At 41.3% G+C, this 24,205-nt stretch overlaps 1 protein-coding gene across 2 annotated transcripts; it reads right to left on the bottom strand.

Annotated features, from left to right (window-relative positions):
• Window positions 1-86: 86 nt before the first annotated feature.
• On the bottom strand, window positions 87-15,312 carry iars2 (isoleucyl-tRNA synthetase 2, mitochondrial). 2 transcript variants are annotated; one of them, XM_026911654.3, is made up of 24 exons: window positions 14,937-15,312; window positions 13,426-13,548; window positions 12,971-13,124; window positions 12,687-12,835; window positions 11,877-11,926; window positions 11,617-11,726; window positions 10,940-11,030; window positions 10,655-10,770; window positions 9,506-9,675; window positions 9,245-9,335; window positions 8,082-8,233; window positions 6,935-7,095; window positions 6,716-6,818; window positions 5,886-5,979; window positions 5,738-5,788; window positions 5,174-5,282; window positions 4,834-4,936; window positions 3,830-3,955; window positions 3,540-3,671; window positions 3,310-3,416; window positions 2,353-2,498; window positions 1,322-1,512; window positions 1,099-1,243; window positions 87-1,002 (listed from the first exon to the last, which is right to left on the bottom strand). In XM_026911654.3, exons 1-24 carry the CDS (start codon window positions 15,165-15,167, stop codon window positions 857-859), a joined length of 3,051 nt encoding a protein of 1,016 aa, XP_026767455.3. In that variant the 5' UTR covers window positions 15,168-15,312; the 3' UTR covers window positions 87-856. The 2 variants fall into 2 exon arrangements, with proteins under 2 accessions (XP_026767455.3, XP_026767456.3); XM_026911655.3 differs by lacking the exon at window positions 5,738-5,788 and having other exon boundaries at window positions 14,937-15,311.
• Window positions 15,313-24,205: the final 8,893 nt, after the last annotated feature.

Consider the following 24,205-nt stretch of genomic DNA (forward strand, 5'->3'; position numbering starts at 1 on the left):
TGCTAATTGAAGAAAGCACTTTTAAAGATAAAGTAAGTCCTTACCTTAGATTCCTTACATGGTAAATATCACACTTTTTACATGTCTTTCTTTTTGCCTTTTTATTTAATTCGATTTGTTTACAAGGAAACGCAATCATTCAGTACAAAGGAGGTTGTCATTTACAGGTAAACAGTGGAAGAGCTCAGCTCATAGAGTGTTCTATCACTTTCTCCCCCACCTAAAGCCACATATTTAGATATAATAATGTAAATAAAAATAAAAATGTCCCATTAATTTTTTACTACAAGCTCTTACATTATCTTTCTGCCTCTCATACACACACATACATTAACAAACAAACATAAATAAACACACATTAGGCCTAAAACTGATCCTTACTGATCCTTAGTGCCCTTGTTTTTTTTTTGTTTTTTTTTTCCTCTCCAAAATAAATCCCAGTTGAGTGGGAAGATTTTATCAGAACCACGGGTGAGTTTGAGTAATGCCGGATTTCATGCGTACTCTTTAAACGTTATTAATTAAAGGTGCAGTCTGTACAGTTTATAGATGCGTTACGCAGAATTTCAAGGACACTTTAGAACAGATCTGATTCGCAATTAGATACTTCATTACATTTGTGATTTCCTTCAAAGGGGTAAAGAGGGCGCTAACATAACAAACCGCTTCTTTAACCTATCTGTTGCATATACTGTGTCAGTCGCTGGACACAAAGCCTGCATTACTCAAACACACACACACACACACTGCATTCAGGTTCCGCTCAGCATCAGGAATTATGGGTAAGGAGCGTTCTGCAGCTTCGTATAGATTGGGCAGAGAGGGCGGAGCCGGGAAAGTGCAGCCATCGCAGGTTTTATTGGGCGTTCCCGATGACAGTTTGGCACCGCGAGCACAGGCAGTCGGGCTTGTCCGAGGTGTAGCGGCGACACCGAGGGCAGCGGGACAGAGAGATGGGAACCGCGGCTACAGAATACGCACTCTCTTCACGGATAACGCCACCTACAGGACAAACGGGGAAACAGCATTACACACTAAGTGACGAGATGCTACAAATGAACCGTGCCTTTAATGAGGATTAGCGGTTGGCGTCTTTACCCTCCAGGTTGATGAGGAAGGTCCCGTTGCTGATGACGGCGTCAGAAGGCAGGTCTCGGGGCAGAGCGCTGGTCAGCGTGGTGCGCGACGCCATCATCAACTCCGTCAGCTGGGAACACGTAGAGGTCGGTTCCTCCTGCAGGGACTGAGAAATCACACAAGCGTCTTAGGAAGTGCAGATACAAAAGACAGGAAGTCACTCTGACTTCAGCTTGGGTTTTACCTCCATGAGCTCAAAGAAGAGGCCAGGCTCGATGGCGATGGTCAGGTCGTACTCGGCTGCATTGCATCCTGGGATGGAGGACAGGAAGGAGTCTCTGATGGCACACGCCCCCTCAACAGCCTCCTCCAATCCAGGTTTCCGCCACACAGAGCTGCTTTTAATCCAGCCGCTCCGGAACAGAGTCTCGCCTTCTACAGAGCAAAATGAAACATCATGTTAAAGTCAGGTAAAGTCGCTTAAAAGTCACATTAACACATTACGGTTTCTATAGTAACAGCTCATACACAGAGACTTGAACGGTGGAAGCAGATTTAAAAAACGTGTAGTGAAGTTTTCTGTGAAGAGATGACGAGAGATTTGACATTTATGGAAGGAGTCTCCAGTGTCAGCGCTTTGTAACTGCCAAAGTTTTCCAACATCTTCAGGACAGAACAGTTTACGCTTTGTCATGTTACGTTTCTCAGTAACATGACCAGTTCTTATTAACTTTAAGATTCAGTGCGGGAACGACGGTTTATAACGGCTATATAACGTAAGTAAGAGCAGGAAACTTGCTTTGGGTCGTTCCACAACATTAAATGTAACTATAAATGGATAAAAAGAATGACATGTATTCTTTAATAAATAAACAGCTCTAATCGTTGTTGAACTGCTGTGGTGTAAGAGGAATAAAACACTTCAAGACTGTGTTGTAACAGGAAAATAATCAACTTTGTGGTGGTAACAGTAACTCCACTTCATCACACCACTCCATCGCTGATTATTTTATTCTATAAAAGTTCTGTTCTATAAAAACAGTGTTTTATTCCTTACATATATGCTTGTGTGTAATTTTACTCAGTTGATATTAAGTAGTTTATCACTTTAATGAAAACAGACAAATCCATTTTAGACAAATTAATTTTTATAACTGTTGAAGTGCCGTATAATTTATTGAAATATTAACACTAAAGGGTTTCACTGAAAGCTCGATTCGTGAGTATGTCAAGTAAGAACACAGTTTTGGATTACAGTGCGAGATGCGTGCATACCGTCGTGCCCTGGTGCATGCTGGTACACCTCCTCAGCCAGATGAGGCAGGATAGGAGCGATGGAGCGCGTCACACCATCTAAAACCTCCTCAAGAACCGTCTGACACGACCTCCTTCCCAATGAGTTCTCCGCATCACAGTACAGCCTGAGAGAGAGAGAGAGAGAGAGAGAGAGAGAGAAGGAGAGGAGTTAGAGGTACACACCTGCTGGTATACAACAAAAATGGTAAAGGTTTAAAGGTCCAGCAGTGGCAGTTTGGCTGCCTTTTTTAAGGAATAAAGCACTCTGTGTCATGCTATTATAGGAAAACAATCAACAAGGTGGTGTGATGAAGCAGAGTTACTGTCACTGATTATTTTCGAATAACATCATGTCCTGTAGTGTTTTATTCCCCTTACACCACAGCAAACTGCCAACAATTACTCTTTTATTTATTAAAGTACATGCCATACTTTTTATCCATTTATAGTTACATTTAATGTTGTGGAACATCTGTGAAACAAGTTAGTTCCTGTTCTCACTTACGTTATAACAGCTATAAACACTCGTTCCCTCACTAGCCTCTCTTTTTTCTCTCTCTTGAAGTTAAATTTAGAAAACGCAACTTGTCGTGTTAGAGAAACCACAAAAAGCATAAACTCCTCTGTCCTGAAGATGTTGGCAAACTTAAAGTTACAGCATCTGACTGTTACAAAGCGCTGACACTGGAGACTCCTTCCATAAATGCAGACAAATTTACCATATCAGTGATTCTGTTTATGTGGAGCGTCTGCTGTACAAGTCCCTGTGATTGAGCTGTTACTATAGAAACGATAGTTAGAACGAGCGCATTAACATAAACCTGTGATCTGCAGCTGCACTACTGTCAGAGCTGCCGTTATAGAAAATTAATCAACACCTTCTGACCAATCACAATCCAGAATTCAACAGTGCCATAGCACACTGGATTTGCTCACCTGTCTTTGATGATGCTGAAGTAGAAGCTGCTCAGGTCTCTGGTGATGAAGGCCTGCAGAAGGCGAATCACTCGACCGCAGTCAAACTCACTGTAGGCGTCGGTTACCTTACACACACACACACACACACACACTCGTTAAACACTTGTATAGCTGAACATGCCTGTACTGTATAAACGTTCTACATCAACACCACAGCAACAGGATTGTATTATTTATTATTAACACACCTTGATGCTGTACTCTCGGAGCAGGTGCAGTAAGTACTGGTCGATGTAGTGCATGTCTTTGGGGTCCACAGTGTGACTGCGAGGGTCAAAACCCTGCAGGTTCCCCAGCAAGAACTTCAGAGTGTTCCTCAGCTACAGTGTGGAGAGAGAGAGAACTAATGAGCAGTCATTACAGGTGTGTGTACACTAGGCATGTACTGACTAAAATCATTATATCCTGATAGTTACATTACATTTTAATCTTGCTAAATGTGTGTGTGTGTGTGTGAGTGTGTGTGTGTGTGTGAGACCTTGTTGATGCTCTCCCTGGCTGCGTTCAGTGCTTTGGGTCCAATCTGGACCTCGGAGAAAACGTTGGATTCTGCGACCCACCACCTCAACACATCTGCACCGTACGGAGGAGAAACGGCCGAATCCTGAGAGAGACAGAGAGAGACAGAGAGAGACAGAGAGAGACAGAGAGAGACAGAGAGAGACAGAGAGAGACAGAGAGAGAGAGATTACTGGATGGATGGACTGAATGATCCAATGGATGGAAGGAGTGAATGATAGATGATTAAATGGAAGGATAGATGAATTAATGCATAGACTGGCTGCTGGATGGATGGAGGGATGGATGAACTAAAGGATGGGTAGATGCAAACACTGAATGATTGATGCATAAGCCCAAGGACAGGACAGCCCATGGACTGATTGATGGATAAATGCATAGACTGATGGATGGATGGATGGATGGATGGATGGATGGAGGATACATAAACTGAATAATGGAGGGATGGATAAAGGCATAGACTGATGGATGGATGGATGGATGCATAGATATATAAACTGAAGGACTGGTGGATGGATAGAGGCATATACCAAAAGATGGATGGACAGATAAATGAATGGATACAAAAACCGAAGGGATAGTGGATGGATAGTGGCATAGATGGATAGATGGATAGATGGATGCATAGACTGACTGATGGGAATGGATGAAGGATACATAAACTGAAGGACTGGTGGATGGATAGTGGCATGATTAGAGGTATGGATAGAATGAAAAGATGAATGAATAATGGATGGATGCATTATAGACTGAATGACTGAAGGAATGGATGGATGACAGACTTAGTGAATGGACAGATGGATAAAAGTGAAGGGGCTCAAAAGGTGGAATGGACAGAATGAATTATGAATGGACACAGACAGATGGATGTATAACTGAATGTACAGTTAGAATGATGGATGGAAGGATGAAGTGAAGGAGAGACAGATGAATAAACGTGTGTGTTCATGTTCAGTGGCTCACCGTTCCTCCATTAATGACAACATTGGGATCGACAACGTTGCCCAGGGACTTGGACATTTTCTCTCCGTTCTCACTGATCACAAATCCATGGACCACCAACGCCCTAAAACACACACACACACACACACACACACACACACACACACACACAGGTCTCGCTATAGGATTTCTATTATCTATATTATATATAAATATCTGTAGTTCTCCATCTCTCTCTCTCTCTCTCTCTCACTCACACACACACACACACACACACACACACAGATCTCTCTATAGGATTTCTATTATCTATATTATATATAAATATCTGTAGTTCTCTCTCTCTCACACACACACTCACTTATAAGGTGCTTTGTTGCGCACAGCCACGCTAGTCAGCAGAGACGACTGGAACCAGCCGCCGATCTGATCCTTCCCCTCTACGTACACGTCTGCCCTCGGGTCCGCCTCTGAAACACACAAGCAATCCTTAAAACAGAGATTTCAAAGAATTTAAAGCATTCCCTATTTTTTTAAGTCCCTTTTAAAGTGTAATCAGATCATTCTGCGTGCAAAAGACGTGATTATCTACATCACAAAGCCATAAAAGTGTTACTAAGACGTGCGAGTGCTTAAATCCTGCGAGATACAGGTGTGTTTTGGGTGAAAAATGCAGCGTGCTGTGCAAAACGAGTGTGTTTATTTCTCATCATTACACCTTTAACAGCATCCAGTATCCATTAACTGCATGCAGAGGTCGAGAAGGTATCTAGTTAGTGCTCATACTGTGTTTAGGAAACGCCCAGAAAGACACACAGCATCCTTGTGTGTGTGTGTGTGTGTGTGTGTGTGTGCGAGGTGAGTTTTGCATGTTAGTTGACACATCGCTCAGCAGAAAGATTTTATTTATTTATTTTCTGTCCACCTTGTATGCTTAACCAGCCTCTTTTGGCTCTGTCGCTGTCTTCCTCACCCGCTGAGGACACACACATAGAGATAAAACTACTGCACAACTGGTTTAAGACACACACACACACACACACACACACACACACACAAGAATGGAGACTCACGCTGTAGCACAGCAGCCCAGGACGTCCCACTGTCAAACCAGATGTCCAACACGTCCTCACCACGCACGTACTCCGTCACGGCTCCAGCTTTACTCTAAAACACACACACACACACACAGAGTTACTGTTGATTAATTTTCTATAACAGCAGCTCTGACAGTCGTGCAGCTGCAAGTCACAGGTTTATTTTATGCACTCGTTCTAATGTGTTATTGTTTCTATAATAACAGCTCACTTGTATGGAATATATTCCATATAAACAGATTAAAAATCATGGATATGTTGAAGTTTTATCCAGGGTAAGGAGACATTTATTTAACATTTAAGGAAGGAGTCTCCAGTGTCAGCGATTTGCATGGTTTCTGACATTTTCAGGATGGAAGAGTTAACACTTTGCGGTTTCTCAGTAACACAACAGGCTGAGGGTTTTTCTTATTGACTGAGAGAGAGAGAGAGAGAGAGAGAGAGAGAGAGAAGAGAGGCTGGTGAGGGAACGATGGTTTATAGCTGCTATAGCGCAAGTGACAACAGGAACTCGTTAAACAGATAAAAAGTATAACGTGTCATTGTTTAATTAATAAAAACATCACTTTGGTTTAAGAGGAACAACACACTTCATGTGCTTTTATAGGAAAATAATCAGCTTTGGTGTAGTAACTCAGATGAACATTGATTATTTTACTATAGCAGCACAACACTAATGTTTTTATTCCTTTTAGTCCACTGACAAATTTTTTTACTTTAATGAAAAAACCCAACCCAAGTCTAATCACTGCTGGCTGCCTGACTAACACACACACACACCACTTGTGTTTGCATGAATCGTTTACCTTCTTCAGTACATCAGGAGGAAGTAGTGTTTCCAGAGGCTCCGCCCACCAGCTGTCACTTCCTTTCTCTGCAAACACGTTGGCTATATGAGCCACCGTGTGCCTGTCAATCACACAAGTAAGTGTTTAGCTGTGTTTATTCTTGTAAAAGATGACAATTAGCATGGTGCTAGCATGGTGTGTATTTTTGGTTTAACGTGAATAAACGCAGCTGTGTACTTGTTGATGAGAGGTTCCCCGGTCTGTTTGTGGTAGAAGACGGGGATCGGGACGCCCCAGCTCCTCTGACGCGAGATACACCAGTACGTCCGTCTGTCCAGCATCGCCAAGAGACTCGCCCTGGCCGACTCGGGCATCACACGCACCTTCTGCAGCACCTCCTACAGCCATGAGGATTCAAATCAGAATGTAAGTTGGTTGTTAAAGTCAATTAAAAACTTTTTTTTTAAATATTGAATAATAAATAACTTAACGTGGTGTTATTTACGAACGCATTAAACAACAGAGAGAGACTTACATTATGTGTGTATGCAAATTAGAAGCACTGAGAAGCCAATGATGCCTGGCCTGTATTTGCATATTGGAGCTTATTGGCTCTGACAGCTTATGATGCAATAACACTCACATATCACAGATTTAATAATGTCTCAGACTGTTTGTGAGATTTTCAGACCCTTCTCCTGTTTCTTATCTCCTAGTTTTCTATAACAGCATGTCCAAAAGTGTTTTATTCCTCTTATAAACACACAGCAAATCGCTACTGATTATAGCTTCATATGTACTTAGGAATGACATCATACTCGCTATCTGTTTATAGTTATGTTTATTGTTGTGGTATGTCTGCAAAACAAGTCCTTTTCTCACTTACGTTATAGCAGCTATAAACAGTCTTTCGCTCACCCGAGTCTCTTTATTCTCTCTCTTTAAGTTAACAAGACACAAACCCCTCAGCTTATCTTGTTACTGAGAAACCACAAAGCAGCGTAAACTCCTCTGTCCTGAAGATGTCGGAAAACGTAAAGTTCCAGCTTTACCTCTGACTGTTACAAAGCGTGAACACTGGTGACTCCTTCCATAAATGTTACATAAACATCTCCTTACAGAAAACATCACCATATCAACAATTTTTAATCTGTTTATGTGCAGCGTCCTCCGTGTAAGTCTCTGTGAATGAGCTGTTAACGATAACTTATTAGAACGAGCGCATTTAATATAAACCTGTGATCTGCAGCTGCACTACTGTCAGAGCTGCTGTTATAGAAAATGAATCAACACCTTCTGACCAATCACAATCCAGAATTCAACAGCACTGTGATGTAAATGGTACTACTCCATCCTAGAACCAATAGCTGTCATGCTAGCTCACCTTAGCCATGTCTTTCAGGCTAGCTGTGTTTATGAACCACTGCTTGCTGGCTCGGATCACCACCGGCTTCTTACTGCGCCAGTCGTACGGGTAACTGTGCACACACTGCTCCTCCTTCACCAACGCTCCAGCAGCACGCAGCATGGAGATCACTGAAACGCACACACACACACACACACACACACGATTTAACATCACGTTCATGTCTATGCTGCATCATGTCCTGTGTCCTGGTTATTCGTTTTATTAAGTCGATTCACAGAACTGAATTTGAGCATGCGAAAGTGAAAATCATAACCGCTGTAGTTTTGCAGCATTTTTTTAAGAAAGGGGGAAAAATTCAGATTTACTGTTGAACAGGACATGACGTGCAAGTGTTATTACATCATAAAATATAAGAGCCAATCAGATTTCACTGTGGTTTACCAATGGAATGGGTGGGGCATGTGAGCTTAATCCTGGTTTACACTTGACACATGATTTCGTGTGAATCAACGTGAGCAAAGTTTGATCTTCCGTACAGCTGGAAGATTTTTCCGTTGTCATTGTGATTGCTGTCATGGGCTGTGTCTCAAAATCGAAAACTCTGATGTTACATTTAAAAGTATTTAAAAATAAAATCCAGAAGTTCTTGAACGGCTTTCAGTAAGTTTGAGGGCAACGTGACAGGTTTTTTTTATATTCAAACACTAACAAGAAGTAAACAGGTTTGATGCTCAGTTACGGTCTAGAAGACACAGCGGTAGTTTTTAGTCAGCAGCGGACACAGTGTCACATGGTGATATACTGCCCCCGCTGTTTTTATGTTGGTATTGCAACATCAAGACACAGCGTTAATTACAACGTTCCAAACTACCTCCAACCAAACGACCTCAGGATATATCCGGCAGCCATCTTGCATATGTGTGTATGCATATTTAAAAGCAGGTATAATCTAGGCTTTAGAGACATTGTCAATTTGCATACTGATAGGATATGTTTTTATTTTTTTTGGTGTGCAAAAGTATTGGCTTTTTTTTTTTTTTTTTTTGAGTATAAGCTCTCCATTTCAAGTCATTTATTACTCAATATATGGAGAAAAAAAATCATCTATTTTAAAACAATGTTTTGGTTGATTTCAGCTATGCTTTGGATTTATTTTCCTCCTCTGTGTGTTTTCTAACCTGTAGAGGTTCCCTCCTCCAGCACACTCTGCCCCTGTAGATCAGCACCAGCCACCTCTGTAAACCTGCCCTCCTCATCCACCATGCACTCCTACAGAGAGAAAAACAAACACAGCGGTAGATAGTTAGTTCGTTAGTGAGTTAGGTGGTTAGTTATTTATTTGCTATCAAATTACACTTAATAAAGACACAGATCTGAAATGAGCCTCTGAGTGCCATCGTCTGATTTCTGATTGGTTGTTGTTGGGTTGATTGACGCACCACAGGCAGGTTAAAGTGAGTGGCCACGCTGTAGTCCTCCATGCCGTGAGCGGGAGCCGTATGGACCAATCCGGTTCCTTTAGCCATGGTCACGTGATTGGCCGGTAACAGGGGCACCTCCTTTCCAGGAATTGTGGGATGTTGGCAGACTCCACCCTCCAGATCAGAGCCTGGAGGAGGAGGAGGAGGAGGACGAGGAGAGAGAGAAAGACACAGAGACAGAGTGTGAGAAACATAGACAGAGAGAGAGAGAGCGAAGAAGACAAATATATAGAGAGACGGTCATAGAGACCCACAGAGAGAGACAGCGTGAGAGAAATATATAGAGAGCGAGACATAGCGACATAGAGTGTGAGAGACAGAGAGAGAGAGATAGAGACGGGGGAGAGAGTGACAGAGACATAGAGACAGGGGGAGAGAGAGACAGTGCAAGAGAAATATATAGAGACATCGGGAGAGACAGACAGTGTGAGAGAAATATAGAGAGAGCGACAGGGAAGAGAGAGAGAGCAAGAGAGAGAGACAGACATAGAGACGGGGGCGGAGGGAGAGAGAGAGAGAGAGAGACATACATACATAGAGACGGGGAGAGAGAGAGAGACAGACAGTGCGAGAGAAGTATATAAACAGAGATAGACACAGAGTCAGAGAGATATATATTCCTAGTACAGCTACAGACTACGGACTTGTTTTGGTCATGTGACCTACTAATGATTTTGTTTAGCCACACCCCCTACAACAAGCACTTATAATAAAGGACAAAACAATCAGTGTGTATTAAAATGAGGTGTGTGTAGTGCACGTGGACTTTTTAGCGTGATATGCATGCGTACATCATGAAGCCACGCCCATCTCTGTTCCGTCTACAGATATTACTACAGACGTCCTCCGGTAACGTTACTTACCGTGCACGTGTCTGGATCAGTAATATTATTTAATTTAGTATAATAAGAAGAAGTAGAGAGCTGAATGTCACATGGCTCCCTACTGGACGCACAGCGCACTACGCCAGTCACAGGAGGCATTATCTGATGCACTATCATATGTATGGAGCACTGTAAAGTAGTGCAGAAGTCAGAATGTGAACAGAAACGGCACCTAATTGGACATGTAGTGCACTAGGTAGGGTTTAGGGGTTAGGAAGTGTACCTGTGAATGTGGCCAGGTTTTGAAGTTCAGTGTTCAGTATAGTGCTGAGGTTTGCAATGCGCTCAGTGGCCACCAGGAGGAGCTGCTCGTTATCACTGCGCTTCACTAAAGAGTACCTGTAGAGTGAATGAATGCACACACACACACACACACACACACACACACACACAAGGGAGAGAGTCAGAATGAGCTGCTTACCTGTGTAATGTATAGTGACAGGTCAGATGACAGAGGTGTGTGTGTGTGTGTGTGTGTGTGTGTGTGTGTGTGTGTGTGTGGACTCACTGTGCCTTGGGCATGAAGCACACTGCCTGGTTAGCCGGAATTGTCCACGGTTGTGTCGTCCACACCAGCACACACACTTTACCCACCTCACCTGCAACACACAGATACACACTATGTGTTAAAGCCTAGTGAATCTTTATCTGGAGGAAAAAGACAAAAATGCAATACCTGCTCTTGGGAAGTAATAATTTGTGTATGTGATCACTGTTAATGAAGGGACTTTCAGGTTTAGTCACACTACAGCTGCTTTAATGCTAAGAATAATAATAATAATAATAATAATAATCTTTATGTATAAAGCACTTTCATTTTGAGTCCAAAATCTCAAAGTGCTTTACATAAAAGATTCAAAATTAGACTAAAGAATAAAACAATCTACAATCATAAACAATACATATATCAATAGGAGAACTTTAAGTTAAGTTAAAAATAAAGATAAAAGTATAATTTTGTTTACATTGACTTCAATTTGCTCTTTTTAATCAAGTTTTCACTTTTTTTTTAAAAGTAAATCAGGGCTGGAAATGAGCACGGCTCACATGTGTGCACTTGTGGAGATCAAAAAGCCAATTTATTTTTCAGGTCTGAGCATATGTGCATGCTGTGTGTGTGTGTGTGTGTGTGTGTGTGTGTGTGTGTGTGTGAGAGAAAGAGAGAGATTCAGGGGGTTAGCATACCGAGGCTCTCCGCTAGTTTAGGCGGGAGTGTGTTCAGAGGGAACGTAGCGTACACTGCTGTGCTCACATGCTCGGAGTTATACTCCAGCTCTGCTTCTGCTAACGCTGTCCTACACGCACACACGCACACACACACACACACACACACACACACACACACACACGAGAAAACACATTAGTCAAAGGCACAACCCAGAGAACACATGCACACACACGTTCCCACTTAATAATCCATTAACGCATTTCAGAGTTCCTCTCACCTGGATGACGGAGACCAGAAGACGGGTTTATAGTCCTGATAAATCAAACCCTGGAAGCAACACAGAGTTCACAATAAGTGCTAATGTTTATTCACTTCATTTATTCATGAATATTCAGCTTTACTCATGCACTGAAATTACGGCTTTTAAAATCAGTCGCCCCGCCCACTTCATATCACTAACCAAACATTCACACTAGCAGGTGACACGACGAAAATTGGTGAAAATTGGTCGTATGATTCGTACACGTTACGTACCCGGCTTCGTACTAGCCTCGTTCTCAGATTAGATTAGAAGCTTTATTTTTCTTCACTATACACGTTTAACAAGAGGTTGTCTATTACAGGATAAGATAAAACCATGGTTTTAAAGTTTTTCTTCCATTTTTGCCCGTCATACTGTAACTAAAGAGGAAGTAAAGGAAGGTCAGAACACACACACCACAGGATGGTCTGTGGAATTCTTTGGGTTTGTCACTCTATAGTGGTGTAAGTAATTTGCATAGAATTGGGAAAATCTCAGATCAAATGTCAAGCTGTCGCTGAAATCATGGAAATAAATGGAAAATAAACGGTCGCGTGTTGTTTTGTCTCTCGCTGGTGTGAACGTAGGCTCACTCAGTTACACTCCACTGTGTGTTATGGTTCCTACTGCCTTCATCCAATAAAACGCTGTTCTGGATTTATATCAGTAAACAATGACGGAGTGTCGATTGTGAAACGAAAAATCTCTTCCTTTGTAATAACTGATTCAGTTAAAAATGGATAGAAATGTAAATATGATTCAGGATATGGGAAAAGGAGGCTTCACCTTGCTGTGCATGTCCTGGAAGACGCGGAGCTGCGCCGCCTCGTACGGCCCGTTAAACGTGTAGTAACAGTTCTCCCAGTCGGCCATGATGCCCCAGCGCTGGAACGCTGCACGCTGACTCGTGATCGCAGATTCTGCAAACTCCCGAGCTGCACAGCATGGAGAGAACATCAGAGGAGTTACGCCAGAGAGAAAACAGGAAGTGGACAGGAAGTGGAAGCTGTGCGTTGTGCTGAACTGTAATCATTTTACAGTAACATGAAACAACTCTCCTGACCCCTGACCTTTCTGTCTGATCTGGAGGGGACTCAGGTGTGTGGTGTTGAGCTCTCCCAGGGCTTTGAGCTCGATGGGAAGACCGTGGCAGTCCCAGCCAGGTACGTAGTTCACTTTCTTCCCTCGCAGCATCTCAAACCGATTATGGATATCTTTCAGGATCTGCAGAGAACACAAGAATGCTCATGGATGCTTGGAAACATCACGAAAGCCAACACACATCTGTTTTTATTCCTTTACTTTCACATTCACCTGCAGTGCCTAAAATATAAAATAGCGCTGACACTGTGCCAATATTTCTGCCTTAACACATCAATTAATTTATACTTACTGGTATATACACGTATAAACAGTGATTTTTCGAAATAATATCAGCGATAAAAGGTTAGACGATTGCAAGTTGAAGTCTGAAAGTTTAATACTGGCACCCTTCTGACTACGTTCTGAATCACGCCTCAGTTACCTTGTTGAGGGCGTGGCCAACGTGGGCGTCTCCATTGGCGTAGGGCGGGCCGTCATGGAGGCAAAACTCCTTCTTGGCTTTTCTCTCCCTCTGCCACGTGTACAGCTGATCAAAACCACACTCCTGCACAACAGGATGACAAATGACCAAATCAAAAACACATACAACACATTAAAGGAAAAAATCCATCCTGAACGACTTGCACATTAATCCAACGTGATCTGTGACATCATCCCTGATTTATTTTATAAGGATGTTCTGAATTCAGACACTTTGGTTTCGCATAATGACGTGCTGATTGTAGTGCACTGGGATTCATCTCTACATAAAGAGAACGATGCAGCGGCGCTTTAGTGCTTCAGTCTGTCCAGCTCTCTCACCTCCTCATCTGTACACTCTGCTCAAACAGATCATCCTCCAAAGCTTCAACGTTTACACTGATACCACCTCAACACCATCACGCTCGTCATCCCGTACATCCCTAACCAGACGAGCCGAGTCTGTGCTGTAACTCAGAGTCGTATATAGCTGCACTGCATTCTGGGACTGCTCTGACGTCACTACTTTTATGGAGTTCTCGTTAATATGACGCTGTGACATCGCTGGAAAATGGTAAGCAACGTGATGTCAGAGCGTTACACAACTACTGACTGTTTATAGAAATAATGAAAATGCAGCAGCAACTAACAAATTAGCACCAGAACCACTAAACACACCGCAAATATTTCAAAATAAATATGTTCAATGCGTTTCAAGATGAAGTTTTCCTTTAATCCGGTTGTACAGGTTTATATATTTATATATATATACACACACACACACACACACACACACACACTATATGGTCAAGTTTGTAGACACCTGTCCATCACACCCATATGTGCTTGTTGAACATCTCATTCCAGATTTATTCCCCTGTGTTTGCTGTTATAATAAGCTCCACTGTTCTGCGAAGTCTTTCCACTAGATATTGGAGCGTGGCTGTGGGGATTTGTGTTCATTCAGCTACAAGAGCATTAGTGAGGTCAGGTGCTGATGTTGAGTGAGGAGGTCTGGGGTTCAGTCTGTGTTCAGTGGGGTTGAGGTCAGGGCTCTGTGCAGGACACTCGAGTTCTTCCACTCCAACCTTCACACACCATGTCTTCATGGAGCTCGCTTTGTGCACAGGGGCATCGTCATGCTGGAACAGGTTTGAGCCTCTTAGTTCCAGTGAAGGGAAACTGTAATGCTACAGCACACAGAGACATTCTATACAATTGTGTGCTTCAGACTTTGTGGCAATAGTTTAGGGAAGGCTTAAGTATGGGTGTGATGGTCAGGTGTCCACATACTTTTGGCCATATAGTGTATGTATATATACAGGGATTAGTATACCCTATTCTGTGCATTTAGTTCGGATGTCACTCTATAGATACACTGCATAGGGTGTGTGTCCAAACTGAGATCAAGCCTCAGTAACTGTAATGTTAAGACCACTGTGTGTGTGTGTGTGTGTGTGTGTGTGTGTGTACCCGCTGTATCCGCAGCTCGAGATCCAGCAGTTTGTGTCCGCTGAGCTTCATGGGGAAGTCTGTGCGGGGCAGCAGCACGGTGTGTCTGTACTCCCCCTTAGTGTGAGCTCCGGCCCTGGGAGCGGCCGCTGCGTCCCCGGCGGAACTGAAGGAGAGAGCGGGCCGGAGCGCGGCGACTCCCCGCACACCCAGTCCCCGCCTCGCTAAAGCGGAAACACGGCACAGCAGCATGTGGAGAAACCTCTTCTTCCACTTTTAAATAACTTTAGAAATATAGTCAGTGCATTAATGCACTATGTGTGTGTGTGTGTCTGTGTGTTTACTGCGACCTCTTCTGCGTGTAGCTTCTCAGTAACTGTTTCCGCCCGGAAGACTTCTAAAGACGCACAAATACGGATGCTGTGAAGGGACACGTCTCGATTGCTCTGTTATTAAATCGCGTGGTAGCACTTTTGATAGAGAAATATATATTTAAAGGTGCAGTATGTAAAATATTTTAACTTAAAAAAATGGACCTATTGGATATAATAAATTATAATAAATATATTAAATATGGATCTATTAGATCAAGGGAGTAAAGATCCATACAGTGAGTGGCTGGGAGTGCTAGAATTATCCATCCATTCCTCCCATTGATTTTCTGTACTACTTAGGGTACTACACAGGGTCGTGGGGTAAACAAGAGCCTATCCCAGGGGGACTCGGGGCACAAGGTGTGGGACATTCTGGATGGAGCGCCAACCCATTGCAGAGCACAATCACACACTACAGACAATTTGGAAATGTCACTGTCAGCCTACAATGCATGTCTTTGGACTGGGGGAGAAAACCAGAGTACCCAGAGGAAACCCCCAAAGCACGGGGAGAAGATGCAAGCTACGTGCACACAAGGCAGATCTGGGAATCAAACCCCCAACCCCAGAGGTGCGAGGCAAACCTGCTAACCACTAAGCCACCGTACTCCCCCTAGAAAGCAGTTAGTAGTAAATTACAGACCCAATATAGTTGAAGTTTTGGGATATGCTTTCACGTACGCTGGTGTGTTCGTTCGCCCGGTGCAGTTGTTTAGGCAGGTCACATTACAGCGATCACAGTCAGGCCTGAGGTGGCCTGGTCTGTTTCCAAGCGAATCCAAGCGAGTATAGTGAGAAAGAAACTCTGAATCGACTCGAGTGCAGGAAGTGAATCAAACATGCAGTGTGTTTTGGGTTGCAGCATTTTTATTTTTTTTTTGCGAATTTTGCGAATATATCTCTCATATCTATATCTCGCACAAAAAGTAGAAATGTATGTGTTTACTAAGCAAAAGAAGAAATCTAACACCTTGAGATAGAACTGGACATCTAATTTCTTTAGATCCAAACTATTACATTTTGAACAGCAATTACTGTGTGTTTAAAAGGACAACATAAAGATGGGGAAGTAATAAAGACACCAGTTCATGAAACTTAATGCAGTTAGCATTAGAGTCACAAAGATAAGCACAATCCACATCTGCTCCCCGCAGAGTCTCCACTGGTGTCCCACATGGCTCAGCACTTGGTCCTCTTCTGTTCTCCCTCTATACTTAATCTCTTTGTGAGGTCATATCCTCACATGCGTTTTCATACCACTGCTATGCGGATGAGACTCAACTCATCCTCTCCTTCCCCACCTCACACACTCATGTTTCTGCTCAGATCTCAGCATGTCTGGCAGACATCTCATCACCGATGGCAGCTCATCAGCTGAAACTTAATCCCAGCAGCACTGAACTGCTGTTCATCCCAGGTGATTAATCTCCATGTCAGGATCTTGTGATCTCCCTGGACAACTCTCTGATCTCACCTTTGGTTAGTGCACGCAATCCTCTCACACTGCTAATCTGACATGTTCATGTCAATTTCTCCTTTATAACATTAGAAGGATTCGTCCATTTCTTTCCACACAGGCCACTCAGGTGCATGTTCAGTCATTTCGAGACTGGACTACTGCGACTCGCTCCTGGCAGGTCTGCCTCTGAGAGCCATTTGACCTCTGCAACTGACCCAGAATACAGCTACAACCTTTCTTAGTTTCCCACACCACCCCATTGCTATGCTCCCTCCACTGGCTTCCTGTAACTGCTGCATCAGATTTGCTGCTGCAACACTGATGCTTGCCTACAAAGCCAAAAACGGACCAGCACCCACTTACCTCAAAGCACTTATCACTTCCCGCACTGCACCACACTCCCTCCGATCCTCTAGCACTGCTCAACTGATCCCACCATGTCTCAGGGTACAAGGAAGACCTGCATCAAGACTCTTCTCTGTCTGGGCACCTAGGTGGTGGAATGAACTTCCCCTAGATGTCCGAACAGCAGAGTCACTGACAGTCTTCAAACGACATCTAAAGACCTACCACTTCCTAAAGTACTTAAACTAGCACTTTGAAAAAAAAAATTGCATTGCCTGAGTATTACCTCCCCAACAGAGGTTTTGGACTGATGGTGTTCTAAGTCTGTGACCTAGCAAACCAGTATCAGAATGTAGTTTTTGATAGAGACTTCAAAGCATTTCTGTAAGTCGCTCTGGATAAGGGCATCTGCCAGATAGATGTGTCAGTTCCCCTGAGGCTCAGGAGATCACCCTGTTATAGATAGATAGATAGATAGATAGATGGATGGATGGATGGATGGATAGATAGATAGATAGATAGATAGATAGATAGATAGATGGTTGTCTCAGTTCCTCTGAGGCCCAGGAGATCACCCTGTGATATACAGATAGATAGATAGATAGATAGATAGATAGATAGATAGATAGATAGATAGATAGATAGATGTCTCAGTTCCTCTGAGGCTCAGGAGTTCACCCTGTTATAGATAGATAGATAGATAGATAGATAGATAGATAGATAGATAGATAGATGTCTCAGTTCCACTGAGGCTCAGGAGTTCACCCTGTTATAGATAGATAGATAGATAGATAGATAGATAGATAGATAGATAGATGTCTCAGTTCCTCTGAGGCTCAGGAGCTCACCCTGTTATAGATAGATAGATAGATAGATAGATAGATAGATAGATAGATAGATGTCATTTCCTCTGAGGCCCAGGAGATCACCCTGTGATAGATAGATAGATAGATAGATAGATAGATAGATAGATGTCAGTTCCTCAGAGGCTCAGGAGCTCACCCTCTTATAGATAGATAGATAGATAGATAGATAGATAGATAGATGTCTCAGTTCCTCTGAGGCTCAGGAGCTCACCCTGTTATAGATAGATAGATAGATAGATAGATGTCAGTTCCTCAGAGGCCCAGGAGATCACCCTGTGATAGATAGATAGATAGATAGATAGATAGATAGATGTCAGTTCCTCAGAGGCCCAGGAGATCACCCTGTGATAGATAGATAGATAGATAGATAGATAGATAGATAGATAGATGTCAGTTCCTCAGAGGCCCAGGAGATCACCCTGTGATAGATAGATAGATAGATAGATGTCAGTTCCTCTGAGGCTCAGGAGCTCATCCTCTTATAGATAGATAGATAGATAGATAGATGTCTCAGTTCCTCTGAGGCTCAGGAGTTCACCCTGTTATAGATAGATAGATAGATAGATAGATGTCAGTTCCTGTGAGGCTCTCAGGAGATCACTCTGTTCTGACTGACCTGCTTCCTCCACACGTTTTTTTAAACATGTCCTAATGCACACTTATTCCCTGTAATCTGCTCTCAGCTTCTCTGTCATCTGATGTATTTGAGTTTTAATGTTATTATAAGTCAAACTGCACACAATAAAAATGGCGCTTACTTCATTGTTTTTTGTCTTTATTTGCTTTTTATCTGGTTTTAATCAGTTTTGAGCAGATTTAAGTCCTGTGGTGTTTGTTTCAGCACTCAGACACAGCAGAAGTGTCACATCTCTACTGTTTATTTCCGCCATTTTCTGAACAACCTAAACCAAACACAAGATGGCGCTGTTACCAAGGCAACGTGCTAGCGGAACACCTTCACAATATATGAACGCTAAGTTTTTATTAATGTTGTTAATGTACTGTACCTACAGAACAAAAATATAAATATAACTTTATTCTTTATTTTATGAATTTATGAATATCTTTATGAATTTATTATTATTGTTTTATATTTTTTCTTACCTTTATTAGTAAATTCACTTTTATTCTGTAGTTTTACTCATTTTATCTTTCTTTGTCAATTGTTCTGCATATAGTACCTTTACACTGTTTTTAATTTATGTGCATCATTTACACTTTTACATTTACTTTTTTTTTTTTTTTTTCATTTTAATCTATTAGTATTTTATTTTGTTTCTACACTAGCATTCCTATGTACCTGCTTTGGCAATACAAATGTACAATTATTTATCATGCCAATAAAGCACATGAAAACTGAAAAACTGGAGAGAGAGAGAGAGAGAGAGAGAGAGAGAGAGAAGGAAAGGAGGAAGAGAAGGGTAGGAAGGTGGAGTCCACATGACGTCATCATGCGTTTGCTATATAAAAGGCTGTGTGTGTGCAGTGTAATAAGTTCAGGCTCAGCAGTGTGTGTGTGTGTGAGTGTGTGAGAGGAGATCAGAGGAAACTTCACCATGATTAAAGTTCTAACAGTGTGTATCCTGCTGCTGCTGGCCATGCATTTCTCAACACAGGTGTGTAACACACACACACACACGTAGACTAGGTTTATGTTGATGTATATATGCTTTTTTTTTTTTTTTCCTTTCTTCTTCTTTTTTTAAATACTCTGTTTAACAATTCTGGAGCATCCATTCTGCGCGAGCTCGATTGATTGATTGATTTATTTATTTATTTATTTATTAAAAACAATTCATTATCTCGACCCATTTAGCTTCACCTTTATCATCCCCCCGAGCTCAGAACTCTGTTCACTGGATTTAGTTCTCATTTTAATCCTTTTTTCCATCACTGCTTTTCTGTCTTGTTTGCGCGCGCGCTTATTTTAATTAATTAATTAATTAATGCATTTAAAATAATCGGGTTCATTCACTTATTAGAATAAAAACAGTAACTTAAAGACGCGTTTAATGATAATTATTGAAGTATAACATAAATTATAATTATTTAAGTATTAAATAATTAAAACATTTGTGTAGATAATTTTATTATTTAATTATTGGATTGGAAAATATTGAGTTTGTTCTTTTTTTAAGGGTGGGGTTTTAGGGTTTTTATATATATATATATATTTTTTTTTTTTTTTTTTAATAAAGAAAAATCCTTTATCATTCCTGCTAAGACCTGAGTACATGTGCCTGTTTTCTTTATTTTTAGGCTTATTTATTACAAGTTGAGCCTACTAGTCCTATTTTTCACCCAGACTTGCTTCTGTTTAAAGAAATCCACTGTACAGTTTTTAATTTTCTGATTTTTAGTCAGTTACAGTTATGACAAATGACCATATTCTCTCAGGGGGGAAAAAACTTTAAAAATGTTTTAAGGTTTGGGCCTTAAGGGCCACCTGTGTGCTTTCTGATTGGCTTTTAGAGTAAAGCTTTACCATACTCTACATGCATGAAGATGTGTATTTGATTGAAGGTACCACCCTAGTGATGAGGAAAGGTGCAGTTTAGTACCCAGAAAATGTATTTTCAAAGAGAATGATAACGGTTATTCAGTGATGGGGAAACTGCTCGAATATTGTGATCTCATAACATAATTTTGACCTCTTTAAAATGGAAACCAAAAAAAAAATCAGTGGATTTGCTGACCCGTTTTTTTTCACAGGTTGAGGCAGGTAACACGACTGCTTCAAACACCACGAATGCTAACAGTGGAGCATTCATGGTGCTGCCAAGCGTCCTCAGCCTTATCCTCCCCGCCGGCCTGCTCATGTCTCTGCTCCACGATCTCCACTGCTGAACCCCTCATGCTGGGGAGATCCCGAGTAAAGATGGACAGAGCCATACCCAAAGAGCGACGCTTTCTAAATTCTTGAGTCGAAGAGAAAGTTGTGCTACTTGAGATCTCACTTTGATGGATTAAACGAGTGTTTATGCGTGGTGAAAACACTCTCTCTTCAGCAACTAAGGATCTACAAAATGAAGCTCTTTGGGAATGTCTCATCCCTGAAATTGTCATTTCCTCTGATGCCCAGGAAATCAAGCTGTACTGATTGAGGCAAATCAAGAATTGACCTGTTCACTCATTTCTCCCTTTTAAAGTTTCCTTTTTTTTTTTTTTTTTTTTTGCCCTAATACACCTTTGTAATGAATCAGACAAAGCCATTTCACATTACAGATTTTAAATCATAATGTCACTAATTAGATATCCTGATTGTTGTTTTTTTTTGTATGAATCTTTTGTGTTCTTAATTGTAACTGTCCACAATAAAATAATGTTCTTAATTGTAACTGTCCACAATAAAAAATAAATTAATTAAAAAAAAAAAAAAGTGGTTTGTTCATTGGTTTGTCTTTGTGCATCAGTTGCACACTTCATCCTGTTCCTCCTTTCAGAACTAATGTAATCAGTGGTTTTCACAGCAATATCCTGTCATTCAATTTCACCAGCAGCAAGAAAATGATATCGAATAGACTGACTTGCTTCAGTGTTTCAGTAGAGCAGATTCCTGAACCTTAATTGAATTGAGGTGCCACTTTGTATATTATTCCCATTTTAGAAAAACTAATGTTTTCCTAATGGATCCAAAAAGTGTCCAGAAAGTCTCCATGCGCAGGGGACTGTTTGCCAGTCTGTTGCACCACGTCGGTTGTGTCTTCGTCAGTGGATGTTTCTGGACGTCCACTTCTCCGTTGGTCCCCCAACACTTCCAGTCTTTTTGAATTTAAGTTTGGCAACAGTGTCGTGTGTGTGTGATGTGCTCGCCATGTTTCCTGTTAAAGTCCTTCGCGACCTTGCGACAGCTTCCCGATCCAGCCATGAGGATGACTTCAGTGCGTTCTTCTTTTGTCAAAGGCATTCTTAAAGGCTATCTGGGGGGGGAAAAAAAAACCTAGTAAAATGTCTTCCAAATTTTTCATATTTAAAGTGTTAATTTCCCCTATGGATGGAGACTTTTGGGACACGCTGTAGATGCAAGTCACGCACAGTGTAAAATTTTCCAAACTAAGCCGTCTTTGGTGTTTGATCTCTAAAATACAATACGCACATTAACACTGACGTTGTAAATCTTTAAGATACTACTGAGCTATTCAAGTACCTCAAAGTTGATGTCAAATCAACTACGCTGAATATAGTTTTGCTGTCGCAGACAAAAACTGCACATTGTAAAAATTCTTTGGCCATGAGCTGAAATCGGTGGTCTTGGAACGATGTGACGTTGACTGAGTGTGAGCGCTGCTACCAAGCCACCAATAGGATGACACCAAACTAGCCTCACAGCTACGAATACGCTAGTGGCAACATACCATAGAAAAATATCCTTAGGATATCAAGCTCGCTTTGTAGAATGTTTGTGTTCATGCCAGTTTTCTTAACAAGCTGATTTCTGCATCACGCTGATTGATGATGTAAGCAGAACGGAGTGAATGTCTTTAATCGTACGTCTATCGTTAGAGGATCTTTATCGTTTAATCTGACACGGAGAACACACACAGTTATACACAGTCTCACAGAATTTGGCTGAGATTTTATTAGGATAATCTCTTACAGTGTGCAAAGCCATTGTCTTAAAAGGCAAAGGATAAAACATTTTAGCTGCTCCAGTTGTCCCAGTAATGACACATTTCTTTCCTAATGGGCGTGGTCTCTTCCAGGATGACTCCGCCCCATCCACAGGGAACAAGGATTCAGAGATGAGGATGAAAATGTTTTAAATCATATGATCTGGCCATCATGGACTTCAGATCTCAACCCAGTTGAACATGTAATATTCAGCAGTGCTCTCCACCACCATTAACACCAGTTGAAGGAATATTTTTTTGGAAGAGCAGTGTTTATTGCTCCAGTACAATATCCAAGGAGTATTGAAGCAGTTCTGGTGGCTCGTGGTGGCCTAAACAACTTACTAACACACTTTAGGTTGTTTTTTCCTTTAATTTGTCACCCATCTGTATATAAAACTCCAGACACAGCTGATTTTGGGTAGTGCTCTCCTTTTTTAAAAGCATTTGGCTCAGATTGCTTTTCAAATCTGGTTCTGTAGGATCTCAGGAAAGCAGAAGTTCATTTTCAAAATCTATAGAAGTTGACTTATATTCATTCATTCAGGATATTCTTTTATCCAAAGCAAATTTCAACTGGGACAGAATCCAAGTGTAGAAATGAGCAAATGAAGGTTAATGGCTTAACTTAAATTCATACATTTAAAACGTATATCCTGAATGTTTTTATTTCTTGTCCGTTGTTAAAAGTGCTATACAAATAAAACTGAATTGAATTAAACTTTCTCATCATTAGAGTAGAACTTTTATTAACACTGTACTTGTGTTTTTTTTTTTATTCTAAATTTACAAGAAATTATACTACACTCACATCAATGGCAGTACAACAGCAAAAATCTCAATTACAGTAAAATAAGAAAATAAATTCTGTCATGAGTTTGAAAGATTAAAATACTGAGTGATTTCATTAGCATGTATAAAACTACAGCACAGGCTGATCATCGTCCTGCACCGTCTGTGTACATTGTTCTTCAACCTCGAACTAAACTCGGCCTTGCTGACTCATAAGAGAGTCAAATCTTTAAAATCTGAGATTAAGACACAGCTAATGGAATTAAAAAGAAGACAGTCAAGTTCATCAGCGTTTAAAACACTGAGCTGATTAGCACGATAAAGCTAGCTTCTTAAAAGTAGACATGTGCTTTTTAAGCCTGGGATGATCCCAAACACAGTAAATGTAATTAGTTTAAACTTTGGATGAACTTGTAAGAAAATATCAGATACATTATTGACCTACTATGTACTACTATGTATTTTTTTTTTCATTATTAAACATTACATGTGTGCTAATTCGTATATTGCTAATAGTAATGGGAATTTTGGCTCTTTTAAGTGAATCAGAGGACTCAGATCAGCTCACGAGTTGATTCACAAAAGACTCATTGCCATTTTCCCCCCACAACTAGCAAAAGTTGTTGGTTTTTACTTACTGATGGTGATTATTGTTCAGTGAGAGTGTCACAGGATCTACTTATTGTGTCCTCATTTCACAAAAAGTAAATAAATAAATAAAACAGCTCTATAGAAATGTGAGTCAGCTGCCAACGTTCACCTAAAATAGCCGACTCAAAGAGTCAGCACATTAGCAAATGACTAGTAAGTGTTCATTGTGCTTGTAGTCTCTCGTGGACGTGTA

Source organism: Pangasianodon hypophthalmus, chromosome 10 (assembly GCF_027358585.1).
Source record: "Pangasianodon hypophthalmus isolate fPanHyp1 chromosome 10, fPanHyp1.pri, whole genome shotgun sequence".
Taxonomy (NCBI): domain Eukaryota; kingdom Metazoa; phylum Chordata; class Actinopteri; order Siluriformes; family Pangasiidae; genus Pangasianodon; species Pangasianodon hypophthalmus.